The 14,093-nt window shown below is 53.3% G+C and overlaps 1 protein-coding gene across 1 annotated transcript; it reads left to right on the plus strand.

Annotated features, from left to right (window-relative positions):
• Positions 1-4,283: 4,283 nt before the first annotated feature.
• On the plus strand, positions 4,284-11,910 carry HMOX1 (heme oxygenase 1). Its single transcript, XM_082851217.1, has 5 exons — positions 4,284-4,823; positions 6,003-6,123; positions 8,328-8,819; positions 10,154-10,253; positions 11,308-11,910. The coding sequence occupies exons 1-5, from the start codon at positions 4,801-4,803 to the stop codon at positions 11,436-11,438; spliced, it is 867 nt and encodes a 288-aa protein (XP_082707343.1). The 5' UTR covers positions 4,284-4,800; the 3' UTR covers positions 11,439-11,910.
• Positions 11,911-14,093: the final 2,183 nt, after the last annotated feature.

Genomic DNA, 14,093 nt, shown 5'->3' on the forward strand with positions numbered 1-14,093 from the left:
TGTGTCATGGTTGGGAGGGGGGACTGGCGGAGACAGGAAAGGCAGATTTTGCTGAGTCACCAGCTGCTTCCTCAGCCTCCAACGGGGTGCTTGGTGAAAGGGCAGCTTTCACAGCTGGCAGGAGGAAGTGAAACTTCTAGAAGAGGGTAGAAGCTTCCCACTCAAGTGTTTGCACAGCGTTGGCAAAGCCCTGTCCCATACATCTCAAAATGGATTTGTCCAAGACTGAGCTGCTGAGGTTCCCCCACTGCGGAAAACTGACAATTCCATCCTCCCACTTGGCTGAACCAAAATCTTTGGAGTTATCCTTGACTTCTCCCCTTTCTCACATCCCATTTCCTGTTCCTCGGACATTCTTGGTAGTGCTGCCTTTAAAATATGAATGTCCTGGGCCACTTCTCTCCCCGCCCTTTCCAAGCCACCATCATCTCTCCCTGGATTTGTGCAGTAGGTAGCCTTCTGCCCATGTCCTGTGTCACCCATAGCAACCAGTGATTGATCCCAGGAAACCCCAAGTGAGACCCCAGCACTCCTCCTCTCCAAGCCCTGCAGTCTCCCCTACTCGCAGAAGGTCCTTACAACGGCCTGCAGGCCCTACAGGCTCTGTTCGCATCTCTCGTGCTTCCATCTTCTGCCCTGTCCCCTCCCACTCTCTGCTGCAGCCACACTGGCCTCCATGCTGCTGCCTGTCCCTGCCGGGTCTGTGCCACCAGGGGCCTCGGCTGTGCCTTTTCCCTGCGGCCCCAAAACAACATCCCACCCCCGACATCTCCCAGCCTGTATGGCCCGCCCTGACCGGACTCTGATTTAGCATCACGATCGCGGAGTCCTTCTCACACTTCACGTCTCTCTGACTTCTCCTGCCAGGTCTCTTCCACCTCCAGCCTGGGAAAGTTCTCTACTGTGACTAGACTGGGCCCACCCAGAGACTCGAGGGTGATCTCCCTGCTTTGAGGTCTGTAACCTGAATTACATCTGCAAAGTACGCCCCTATTCGATGGTAATAGGACATATTCACAGGTTGCAGGGATTAGGCAAGGACATCTTCGTGGGACCATGATTCTGCCCACCACAGATAAACACCCACCTCCTGGGTTTGGGGAGGATGAAACGTGACCACGCCTGGGAGAATGCTTGGCTCAGAGCAGACCCCAGTGTTTCTTTCCGATTTCCACTCACATTTGTCTCTGGTGCCCCCTGCCCCCTTTCTGGATCATTTCCCCAGGCCCAGACTTCATTAGGACCCTGAGCACCCACATTCTGTCACGGTGGGCTTCTAGCCTCTTCAGCTTCGTACCTCCAGCACACATACAAAACTGGCCCGTTTCAGCTGCTCAAGCATTTGACTCTGAAAGGAAATCCCAGAGAGAGGGTGGTGGGTTCTCTGATGCAATAAAGCTGTAACGCTGGGAAATGGCAGGAAGGGTCTCTCCATCCCTGTCCTGCTTCCCGAAGCTGTCGTGGCAGATACCACAAACACAGTGGTTTGAAACAACACAGATTGATTCTCTGGAGTTCCGGAGGTCAGAAGTCCTGAAATGGGTGGGCAGGGCTGCATTCCTTCTGGAGTTCTAGGGGAGAATCTACTTCCTCGCCTTTTCTAGCTTTTGGAGGGTGCCTGCTTTCCTTGGCTCGTGGCCCCTAACTCCATCTTCAAAGTTAGCAGCACAGCATCTTCCAATCTCTCTGTGTCCTGCTTCCCTTATCACATCACCTTCCGTACCTGTAACCCTCCAGCCTCCCTCTTATAAGGACTTTTCTGATCACATTAGGCCCATGAGGATAATATAGGATAGTCTCTCCAGTTTAAGATCCTTAATTTAATCCCATCTGCAAAAACCGTTTTGCCATGTAAGGTAACATATGCGGGGGTTCTGGGATTAGGATGTGAACCTCAGCCTACCACAGGAGGAGAAAGAATACCATTCACATCGTTCCAGTTGCTTGAGGACAGGGAAGGGGGTAAGTCAGGAAGCTGAATCAGCACGGAGAAGGGCCACAAGCTCAACACTGGGACAGACGAGACACTAGATCAACTCTTACCCGGCCTCCTTTGCCCTGGGGTCGTCTGGGACGGAGGGGTGGTCTCTTCTTACCAAGTCAGGGGCTCCCAGGGAAGAAGCTGGAATGAGTAGCAAACCCGGACTGGCAGCCAGGAACTCTGGGTCACTGAAGGCTCTGTGTCCTACGGGGCACAGCCTGGGGACGTCACTCCCCTCTTGGGCCCTCTGCTCCCCCACGTTAAGTACGAAGATGTCAGATCACACGAGCTTTACCTTCTGGGGTTTCTGAACGGACAGGCTGATGGGAAGCATTCAGACCTTCACACGCTTATCCTCTAAACTCCTGGAGGACAGACTAGCCCCCCTGTAAGAAGGCATGTGGTGTGGGGGTCAGGAGTATGGGCTGTGGCTTCAAAGTGCCATGGTTTGAATCCTGGCTCTGTTATCACTAGCTGTGTGACTTGGGAAAACTACTTAACCTCTCTGTGCCTTAATATTTACATGGACAAAACGCAGATGAAAATGACAGAGCTGTTGCCAGGATTAAATGCAATCTTGCACGTAAAGGTTCTACACACAGTAAGTGTTCAATGAAGTTTGGCTCAGATCACAATTCGTAATTGTAGCCTGATTCCAGCCCTTTCTGGCAGCCTAGCAATATTATCATGTTTACCAGAAAGAGATCTTGTGGCAACTATTTAGTTATTCATTCATTCATTCGATGTTGTCTGCTACTTGCCAGGCATGGTTCCGGTCTCTGGAGATTTCACAAAACAAAGCAAAGCCCCTGCCCTCCTGGAGCTTACATTCTAATGGGGGCATCTGTTTCTAATAGTTGTTCTTTCTAGAAAGTTCTTGGCAACTCTTTTTTGAAATCTTTTAGCAGCTCCAGTTCTAGGTCTGACGTCTGTGAATCTTGTGAACCAGTAAATGCCACCCTCTGTAGCATGAGCCTTTCAAGGACAACCTCGGAGATGACTTCTGGGCTGTAGTGGGATAACCATGTTCCTTCGGGTGGTCTCCCCCTCCGCTGTATTCTGGGAGATGACACTGCACCTTAAATTTTGAAATCTTTGTGCCACACTGCTTGGGTTCAAACCCTTAAGCTCTCTGCCTCAGCTTCCTCATTTGTAAAACGGGGACAATAACAGTACCAACCTCATGGAGGTGTTATGAGGATTTAATCAGTTAATACATGCATTCAGTACAGCGTCTGGCGCACAGTAAGTGCTCAGTGAACATTAGCTGTTCGTATTGCTATCACTGTTCATTGAAGCAGAAGGTGGGTATATAATTTATACCAAGAGCTGAACTCCTTGGCGTATAGCCCTTCTATCTAGGAGGCTCAGAAACCCCCAGGTCACTGGATTGATTTGGTGACTGAAATTCAGGTCAGTGACCCTGGAAGAGTGTGGATCATGGGCCAGAGCTCTGACTCTGGACTGGATGGACACACTGACCTCCCATACCTGCCTGGTTCTTCCAGACTTCCTCCAAACATTGGAGACTCCTATAGGGGTACAGCTGGGAAGGAATGCCTCAGCCACCGTAGTTCCCCAGTTGGGGAATCCGTGCTTGACGGGCGGTCCTCAAGCCTGTACTCACATTCCTTCAGAAATGGGGCACTTGCTACCCTGTTTACAAACAACATCCTTGTAATGAGCCAAAATTACCTTTTTTGTTTGTTTTGTTTAATCTAGAATCCAGTATTGCAGCATTGGGAAGGGGCTTTAGGAATCATCCTCGCTGTTTGTTTTGTCATCTGGGCTCACCCAGTGACATACTTATCCCCAGTCCTAAGGAATCAATCTCCTGCATAATTAATTCCATAGTTGATCAGAGAGCCAGCTCCGTTCCAGGCCTGGTGCAGGCACTGAGGGTGAGACGAATCAGACCTGATGAGTCCTGGAAGAGCGCCCTACACAGGTAAGCAGGGAGGTGGTCCGGATGACCAGCATTGCTGTCCGGTTGGGTACCAAGTGCTAAGAAGGCCTGGAGGAGGCAGGCAGCGACCTGGACTCACCCTGGGGCTTGGGTCCCGTCTTCCTGCTTTATGTGTGACCTTGGGCATGTCACTTCATTCCCCAGCCTCAGTTTCACTGTCTGTAAAATGGTAGTGATCTACCCCACAGGGTAACTGGAGGGATGAACCATGAAAACAGCAGTCTCTAGCACGTAGTAGGTTCTCAAGAAAAAATAAAAGGACCTAAGTGGACATTTAAAGGGTGTATGAGGAGGCAGGCTGCCAGCTGAGGGACCTGGGAGGAGGTGATACTTAGGGAGCAGGCTGGGGAGGGGAAGCGGGGAACTGCAGGCAGGCTCTGGGGTCGGAGAGTCCCTGACGTTGCCACCCCCCCCCACACACCTCCTGCTCTGAGAAGCGCGGCCTCCCAGCCCTCTGGAACCATTCAGACCCCTGGAGCGTTCAAGTCCCATCACTGGGTGGGAGGCTCTGGAAGTGGCAGGATCACACAGCTGCTCAGATTTCCAGAAGTTGTTGGTTTTTTTTTTTTTTTTTCTTTTCACGTCCTGTTTTAAATAGCTTTGTTTTCCAAGGGTCATATGACCGCGCCTACTCCACCCCCGCAGGCCAGGGGCGGGCGGGGCGCCGGCCCTCGCGGGTGTTGCAATGTCGGGCCAGTAAGTGTGGATCGGCTGTCTGGCGGCGGCCACGTGACCCGCCCCGGGGATAAATAGACGGCACGGTCTGGGCTTTGCACAGTCGCTCTCCCGCCTCCAAGAGCCCGTCCCGAGACGTCGGAGCCAGCACCGGACCCCGCACCAGCACCACCGCAGGATGGAGCGCCCGCAGCCCGACAGGCAAGCGCGGGGCGAGGGACCGGCCTCTCCCGGGAGGGGCGACCCCTGCCCCTGCCCCTGCCCTCCTGCCGAGCTGCCGAGACTCAGCCGGGAAGCAGGAAGCGACCTCGCTGGGCGGCCGGTCTCTTGGGTTCTGGTACAAGGAGGAGCGGGGTTCCAGTCCCGCCCGGTGGGGTAGTCGGAGCGATGAAAGATGAATTACATGCCTGGCTCCGGGTGGGTGACCCGATGGGAGTGTTGCCGTGGGATCCAACTTTGTTTTTGGCTTTGGACTTGTGTGTGCTTGGAGGTGGCCGTGTGCTGAATCCGAGATCCTGGGGGCTGTCCAAGGCTGGCTGTGAGTGCCTGCTTTTCTCACTAGAGCCCCCTCTTGGCCGCATCCACCTCTCACTACCTGTTGAATGCAGGAGCAGGACATCACCGTGGCTTCTGTGTCCCCATTTACCGATGAGAATGGCACAGCTGGGGGAGGCAGCAAGGCCAAGGTTCCCTGGCTAGCTGGGATGTGAACCTTGGTTTGTCCCCCTCCAAGTCTGGCTCCTTTCCTTCTCCCAAGAATTTGATCAGCACATACAGAAGAGGGGATGATGTTTCTGGAAGAGGTGTGGGAGAGAAAGGAGAAATGACCCTTTTCTCGGGAGGCGGTTGCAGACATACGGCAGAAATACTCGCCGAAAGGGACTTTTTCTTGAGTAGAGCTGAATTTACTTAGCCTTTTTAACTCAAACACTTCTGTGATGAGCAAAATATTATAAGGGGTCATGAGATTTGTATCTGAGCTCAACAAAGTTAATGAATTAAATCTTGGGTCTAAAAGCCAATCAAAGCACTTACAAAGTTGAATGTGAATCCTGTCAACTGCTGCTTCTCCCTGGGTTGTGCTGCTGCCTCCTCTCCTCCACTGAGAATAACTGGTACCAGGACTTCCCTCTTGGTTTGGGGGGGACCGTGTTACATAGTATCTTAATGACTGAAAAGTGTGGACGGGGCTGCATCTTAAGGCAGTTGGAAACATGGCTGTTTATTAAGTGGGAGGCTGGATTTCTGCAGAGAAGCCTGATAAAAGCTGAAATCTCTTTAAGTCTTGCCGACAGGCGGGGGTACCCTCAGAAGCTCAACGTTGGGAAGAACTCTGCTCAGAGCCCCCCACCTTGTTCACGTTCCTCCCTTTCTCTGTAGTATGCCCCAGGATTTGTCAGAGGCCCTGAAGGAGGCCACCAAGGAGGTGCACACCCTGGCGGAGAACGCCCAGTTCATGAAGAATTTTCAGAAGGGCGAGGTGACCCGAGAAGGCTTTAAGGTATGTGGCCTGGTGGTACCAGCCCTGGCAGAGGGAATGTTGGGTGTGGGTGCTCCCAAGGCTCAGGGCAGTGGTTTAAGTGGGGGTGGGGACCAGGGATGCTGAGGGGCCAGATGGGCATGTTCAAGGGAATCTTTTTACAGATCGTGACTTTGAGGCTCAGAGAGGGGAGGTGACTTACCCAAGGTCACACAGCAGATTCACAGCCTGCTGTGTGGTGTTGTGGAGGGGCTGGGGCAGTACTACCATCAGCTGACCACCTAGGCTCTGCTTGGCATTTTACTTAATTTCTAATTAGTGCCTCAGTCTTGATAAGGAAGATGAGGAAAGGAAGGCTCAGAGAGACTAAGTAATTACCAGAAGGTCACACAGCCAGTAGGTAAATGGGAAAGGCCAAAAGGGAACCAAGGCTGGTTTCATTTCAGAGCTTATGCTTCTGATCTAGTTCTCATCTGCCTCTGAAGGCAAGGGGGAATGTGGGTTCGAGCCCGAGCACATCCATTTCCTAATAGTAAGACTAAGGACACCTCATCTATCCACCCTAAGGTACCTTTTTCTCATCAATGAAATGAGATTTTTCAACAGCAGGGTTTTCTTTTCTTCATTTTTTTTGTCTGTGCTGCATGGCATGCGGGATCTTAGTTCCCCGACCAGGGATCGAACCCATGCCCCCTGCAGTGGAAGCTCAGAGTCCTAACCGCTGGATTGCCAGGGAATTCCCTGCAGGGTTTTCTTAAGTGCCCATTGTATGTGAGGCACAGGTTTTGCTATTTCCCAGTACAACTGTGAAATTCATAAAAATAGAAGGAAAGCATGTGGCAAAGAACCAGGCAGGTGCTGGGTGTGAGGAAAGGCTCGTTCCGGTTGAGCTGTGGGGCTGGGGAGCTGTAGCCCTCCACTCCTGACACCCCTGCCTTTTGCTTTCGGGAGCCTCTCCCACTTCCAACATGAGAGGTGCTTCAGTGAAGGGAGATTTAAGGTGCAGCTCTAAGGGGTTGGGGCCCTGGCCTATGCCCTTGCTCCCTTGTCCTCTCCCGCCCAAAAAAAAAAAAAAAAGCTGACCTACAGTTGCTGAAATGAGGCTGGGGCAGAGGCAGTGGGGACATGGCTGCTGGAGTACCCCATCCCCAGGCACTGTAGACTTTGGGTCTTTCTTCTCAGCCGCTGAGTTCAAAGGCAGCACAAAGGTCCGCGAGAGGACCCAGTGCTCACTCGGATCATGCTGATGGAGGTAGCATTTTTTTATCACCGTGGCCTCTGACTCAAGGGCTAAGTGCCCGGCTGCACCTAGCGCTTTACCTGTGTCATCCTGCTGGACCTGCACACCAGCCCATTACTGTGTGGTTGGATTACTCCTCTTTGCAGGGAAGGGAACCAAGGCTTGACTCGTGCAGAGCCACTCAGACCTCACATCGCCCAGAGAGGGCGAGTGGCTTATCCATGGTCACACAGCTGAGGACTGGCTGAGCCGGGTTAGAACCAGGCCGGTCAGAGTCGAAGGCCCAGGCTGTTCTGTACCAGGCTGCTTGGCTTTCTGCCCCGGTGAGAAATGGCGCTGCCGTGAACGTTTATGGCTCAGAAATCATCTGGAAACCTCCACCAGAGCATTTATCCTTTGTCCTCTTTCAAACTCAAACTAGAGAGTTAATGTGTAACGGGAGTTCCCCGAACCGAGGAGCACTGGCCCTGTCCCCCAGCTCAGCTTCCAGAGGGGTCCTTTGGGGAGGAGAACCATGCCCTGTAGATGGTCATCGAGAGGTCAAAGGCCGGAGGTGCCTGGCATCTCCTATAAGTACTTTCATTCACGTACGTTTTCCAGAGCCAGGATGGCCCCCCTAGCCATGCCTGGGCTTGGCTCCATTTCCATTTCTTACTAGCTGTGTGACCTCCATGTCACATACTCTCTCTGGGCCTTAGTTTCCTTTTCTGTAAAATGGGCATAGCTATGCCTTTGTTGGATTTTTCCAAGGATGAAGTGAGGCTGCGTGTTTTATGCAGTGTGATAAAAGGGTTTTAGGCCCAGACAGCGCATGATCGAATTTCTCTCTTGTGACACTCCCTCTGGCTGCTGTGTGGAGGAGATCGGAGGGGCTGGCAGGAGGTGGGGGCCCGGCCCGGGGAGGTGACGAGGGTCCCTCTGAAGGCAGTAGTGTGAAGGGGCTGGATGGGGAGCTCTTATACCGACCTGCTCGCTCTGGTTTCAGCTGGTAATGGCATCTCTGTACCACATCTATGTGGCCCTGGAGGAGGAGATCGAACGCAACAAGGAGAACCCGGTCTATACTCCCCTCTACTTCCCGGAAGAGCTGCACCGAAGGGGGGCCCTCGAGCAGGACATGGCCTTTTGGTACGGGTCCCGCTGGCAGGAGGCCATCCCCTACACGCAGGCCACCAGGCGCTACGTGCAGCGACTCCAAGAGGTGGGGCGCGCCGAGCCTGAGCTGCTGGTGGCCCACACCTACACCCGCTACCTGGGTGACCTGTCCGGGGGCCAGGTCCTCAAGAAGATCGCTCAGAAGGCCCTGGACCTGCCCAGCTCCGGAGAGGGCCTGGCCTTCTTCACTTTCCCCAACATCGCCAGTGCCACCAAGTTCAAGCAGCTGTACCGCTCCCGTATGAACACTCTGGAGATGACCCCCGAGGTCAAGAAGAGGGTCCTCGATGAGGCCAAGGCTGCCTTCCTTCTCAACATCCAGGTGAGGGTCTGGCTGCCCTGCGTGGCCGCCGCGTCCCCCAGCTGCCCCTCCAGGGACATTTCACGCAGAGCAGGGGAGGTGGGGGCCGAGGGTCACGGTTAGGGACAGGGGCTCGGGGGCCAGGGTTCCAGTTCTGCCACTTACTGGTTGGGTGATGTTGGACAAATCCCTTAATCGCTTTGTACTTCGGTTTCCTTGTCTGTAAAATGGGGAAATGACATTATCTCGTAAGAGTTGTGAGGTTTAAGCAAATTTAAATCCATCAGGTCCTAATAGCACGCCTGGCATGGCATCACCTGTCTAATATTAGCTATGGTTGGTTATTGTGGGATGCGAGCGTCACCATTGTGGCACTCTGTGGCAATCCTCTGTGACAACATACAAGTTGCCTGTGCATTTGTGTGTAGCCAGGTTGGCACTGCAGGGGTTATGGGTGCTGTAGATGTGGCCTCCGCCTTCTGGGCCTCAGCCCAGCCAGGAAGGCTGGGTGTGTCTTTCTGTAAGTGTCTCAAATCTAGGGGAAGGTGAGCTTCAAGCGAGGCCTTTCCTTGAAGGATGACTTCTTGGGCAGGGGTGGGGGTGGGTGTGTTCCCAGGGCGAGTGAGGTTTCTTCTAATCCGGATGTTTGAGAATCCCATCGCTCTCCCCCCACCTGGAGGCCCCATGGGGACTGGGGCTCCCAGCTTATGCTCTCCCTGGCTCTTTATTCCCAGCCTGGGACCCCAGAAGAGCCTGGTCTGAGCACTCCTTAATGGAGCAATGCCCCTTCCTTGCATTCCCCTAAAAAACGACATCATCACCCACAAAACCTGGTCAGTCCTCCAAGAAAATCTGTCTTTCAGAGAGGTGGGATAGAAAGAACGGGAGCTTTGGAGCCAGAGCCCCATGGGAGAGTTGGCTTGTGCTGCCTGACCTCTGGGATAGCCTCGCCCCAGGCACTGAATCTCTGGGAGCTGCAGTTTTCTCATCTGTAAACCCTGGCTCATGAATACCATGGAGCACACTTAGCAGGGGCGAATCTCACCAAGAGAATGGAGTGCCTGCTAGGGTACCGCTCATGACATCAGTTGCAGAGGGATGCAACATAAGGGCGTGAGTGGCCACGGTGAACTCTGAATTCACGGTGGCTGTTACTGGGGAGTATTTGGGGAGGAGCAGGCAGGCGGGTCAGATGACTTGTGACATCTTATCTCTTAAGCGGGGTGGAAGGTCCATGGATGTCCAGTATCTTTTCCCGTGATTTTGTCCTGACGTTTCACAACCACACACCTCAAACCTCCCTTCAGCTGGCCGGTCCCCACCTCTCACAGAGACATGTGTCTTTTGTCTTGCAGCTGTTTGAGGAGTTGCAGGAACTGCTGACTCAGGACGCCAAGGACCAGAGCCCCTCGCAGGCACCAGGCCTTCGCAGGCGGGCTGGCAGCAGGGCGCAAGGTGAGGGCTTCCAGGGGGCGGCATTTGGAGGGAGTGTGGCGCAGCTCTCTGGCTCCGGCACCTGTTGACTCTTCTGTCTCCTCAATGTTTTAAATGTGAAGTTGGGCGTGGGCAGAGGGCGTGGGGCCAGCCTTCAGCGGGTGACTGCAGCCACGTGGGTGACCCCTCCACGCCTCGGTCTCCCCAGTTCTAGAATCAGGGAGGTTGGGCTCGTTCTAGGTCACTGGCTCGAAAGGAAGACTTGCACACCAAGGACCCTCAGAAGTCACGGCAAAGCCCTCTCCCCTCTTAATTGAGGTTCCTTTGGGGACCTTTTAATGGTTCCCACGCAGAGACGCCCTGACATGGGGCAGGGAGCCCAGGACAGCTGCTAGCTCTTCCCCTGCCATGGACGCAGGGAAGACACGTAACCTCGGGGTCGTGTCTCGTGTCAGTCCCTCCCTCACACTTCTCAGACAGCTCTCGACGGGGTGGCTGTGCTGAGAGAACATCTGGGAAACTTCCAAAAGCACCGGAGTGCTCCACCCAATGTCCCCTGACACCCCGGTGGGTGGCAGTGTGACTTTGGGAGTTGGGGGAGGGGAGAGGTGAGGCTCAGCCACTTGCTTGGCAGGTCACCTCAGGACTTTGCTCCCAGGGCCGCCTTCGCCCGCCTGCCCTGCGGCTTTCTCATGTGTGCTAGGCCCACGTCGACCCCTCTGTTGGCGGGATTGAGCCCGGGAACGTTGGAATGTGGCCAGTCCTGGTGGGATTGGCTACCTGGTGGGGGTGAGGGGACTTGGCCCTAACGCACTGGTTCTCAAAGTGTGGTCCCCTGGGTATCCCTGGAGGGTACTTCCTCACAATGTAGCTGAAAATGGAAGACTGGAGAGCTTGGAGAAGTAGTAAGCTCCCTGTCTTCGGAGGTATGTCAGCAGTGGCCGGAGGGCTACTGGTTTGCGTTGAGCGGGACTGTACTAGACCCTGCTGAGGCCCCTCTGCTTTGTCTTTCTGTGATGTCAGACGGGCCCACCTCTGTCCTCCTGGTGTTGACACTGTCCCCTTTCTCTTTCAGACTCTGCTCCCACGGAGGCGTCCAGGGGGAAGCCCCAGCTCAGCATCCTCTCCCAGGTGCCGCTCATGCGATGGGTCCTCATGTTCAGCTTTCTGTTGGCAACGGTTGCCGTGGGGCTTTACACCTTGTGAATGTAAGCATGCTGGCTCCTGGCCGTGAACTCTTTTTGGAGAGGGACAGCCTCTTGGCCGACTTCCCTCCCTTGGGCATGGGGGGTGGGAGCAGCTGTTGGGGTCCCTGCCGTCTCCCTGCGTCCCTCTGTCTCTGGAAGAAAGGAGTCTGCGGCATCTCTCCCAACCAAAAGCACGTCCAGCCAATGACCTGAACTTTAGAGTGGGACGAGGGGTCCTGCCCAGCCTTGAGGGCACCCTCCCCACCCCGTTCCTGCAGTAGAGCCCAAAAGATGTAGCCAGAAGTGACCGCTGTCGTGAACCTCCAAATGCCCTGGGTCCCCGGTCTCCCTGTTGACATGCTGTGACCGCCTGCCCCCTGGGCCGTGGCAGTTTTTGTATAAATATGCAAAGATGTTGTGTCTCGTGTTTCCGTCTTGTTTTCGTCGGAGCCACTTTTCGTTCCTGACTCGGCCTGAGCTGCGGTATTTTGTTGTGTTCTGTTTTGTTTTTATAACAGGGTTGGGGTGGGAGGGAGGGGTTTAACAGCACTGTGGCCTTGGTCGCTAACTTTTATGTGAAATAATAAACTACATGGCTTAATAGTAACCTGAAGTGTTTTTCTTGGGTTCTGTTACCTTTGGGGAGCTGACTTGTCCTCACTTGTTTCTTGAAAGCCTGGTGGGGAGAAGGGGTGAAGGTGGGGATGACAGGAGCTGGTTTGGGATGTTGTGCTCTGCTCTGAGGATGGGGGGGTGGTAAACCTTTAAGCAGTCGGTGGGCAGATCTTTGTGGTGAACGCTGCTTGATGCAAGACTCAGCCTTACTGAGGATGGGATTCCCTGTTAGGCTGAAATGAGCAGATTCGGGGGTAAAATTTGTGTCCTGTACGGTGAACCCTAGGGACTGGAGTACGATCCCTGGTTCAAATCCCTGCTACTCCATTTTGTAGCTCTGCCTTTGGGGTTAGTTATTAACCTTTTTGGGGGCCCAGTTCTGTCACTTTTAACATGAATACAGTGAGACCCAGCTCATCTGTTTTGAGAAGCAAATGAGATGCATGTAAAATACCAACAGTGTATAATACTATTATGAAACAAGGGAGATCAGTGTTTTGTGATTCCTGCTAATCATCTCACCCATGATATCATCTCATTTGATCCTCAGAGAAAAGCTGTGAGGAGAGTTAACGCTCTCTGAGGGTCAGGAAGGATTTAAACCGGGTCCGGCCAGTTCTAAACCCAAGTCTTTTCCACTCTCCGAAGTCCCGAAAGCCACTGAAATGGTAGAAATGCAGCCTCCCAGTCTGGGAGAGTGAAAGCCCTTGGCTGGAGGTGTATTTAGCAAAGCAGGGGACAAGGCTTTTCCTTATACGACTCCTATGTGACTGAGGATTGGGTGCCAGGAGACCTCTCCCTAGTTCTGGCTTTGTCACCAAGTCTGGAACCTTGGTTAAGTCACTTCAAGTCTCCTTGAAACTAACAGTACACCTGCCTCCTACAGCTATTAGGAGAGTCCAGTGGCTTCCAAACCCCAGTCTGTGGATGGTGGCATCACAACACCCGCATATCCTGGGCCCCACCCGGAGAGGTTCTGATTCTGGAGATCTGGGACAGGACTTCGGAATCGCTGTTTACGAAAAGCTTTGGCGCAGTGGTTAAGAATCTGCCTGCCAATGCAGGGGACATGGGTTCGAGCCCTGATCGGGGAAGACCCCACATGCTGTGGAGCAATTAAGTCCGTGCGCCACAACTACCGAGCCTGCGCTCTAGAGCCCGCGAGCCACCACTACTGAAGCCCACGTGCCTAGAGCCCGTGCTCCACAACAAAGAGTAGCCCCTTCAATGAGAAGCCAGCTCACGGCAACGAAGAGTAGCCCCCGCTCGCCGCAACTAGAGAAAGACCGCACACAGCACCGAAGGCCCAACGCAGCCAAAAATAAATAAATAAATGTATTTTTTTAAAAAAGCTTCCTGGGAGATTCCAAGGTGCAACCAGGTCCAGGAGCCACTGTTCATGAGATATGTATGCCAAGGGTAGGCACTCAAAATAGCGACTTAGCTCTTCCCACCCTGGGCCCTGTTGCCAGTTTTTTTGTGACAAGGGCATTGATACCGTTTGTAGTGACGAAGGAAGGAAGAGAGGGAGAGGAGAGAGAACCATCTTAAATTCTACTAACAGGAAAATGGCTGAATAATTTGTATTCTCTTCACACGGTGGAAAATAAAAGAACTGTTAAATAGAATGAGTTAACGCTATGTCTCCATGCAGAGGGACTTCCCTGAAGGTTCAGATTCGTTTGATCTAATTTTGAAACCCTATACACAGACTCATATTTTAAACACTCCCCGTAAGTATGTGCCAATGTAGCCTATGGAATAAAAAGTTCTTTCCAACAGTTCAGGTTGTGGGACTTCCTGGTGGCACAGTGGTTAAGACTCTGCGCTCCCAGTGCAGGGGGCCCGGATTCAATCCCTGGTCAGTGAACTAGATCCCACACGTATGCAGCAACTGAGTTTGCATGCCACAACTAAGGAGCCCACGTGCTGCAGCTAAGGAGCCAGGCTGCCGCAACTAAGACCCAGTGCAACCAAATAAATAATAAACATTAGAAAAAATAGTTCATGTTGCCAGTGAGAATGGAAAAGAAGGGAGGGGAGATTATGCAGTGCTTAT

Source organism: Leucopleurus acutus, assembly GCF_964270905.1.
Source record: "Leucopleurus acutus genome assembly, chromosome: 11".
In the NCBI taxonomy this organism is placed as follows: Eukaryota; Metazoa; Chordata; class Mammalia; order Artiodactyla; family Delphinidae; genus Leucopleurus; species Leucopleurus acutus.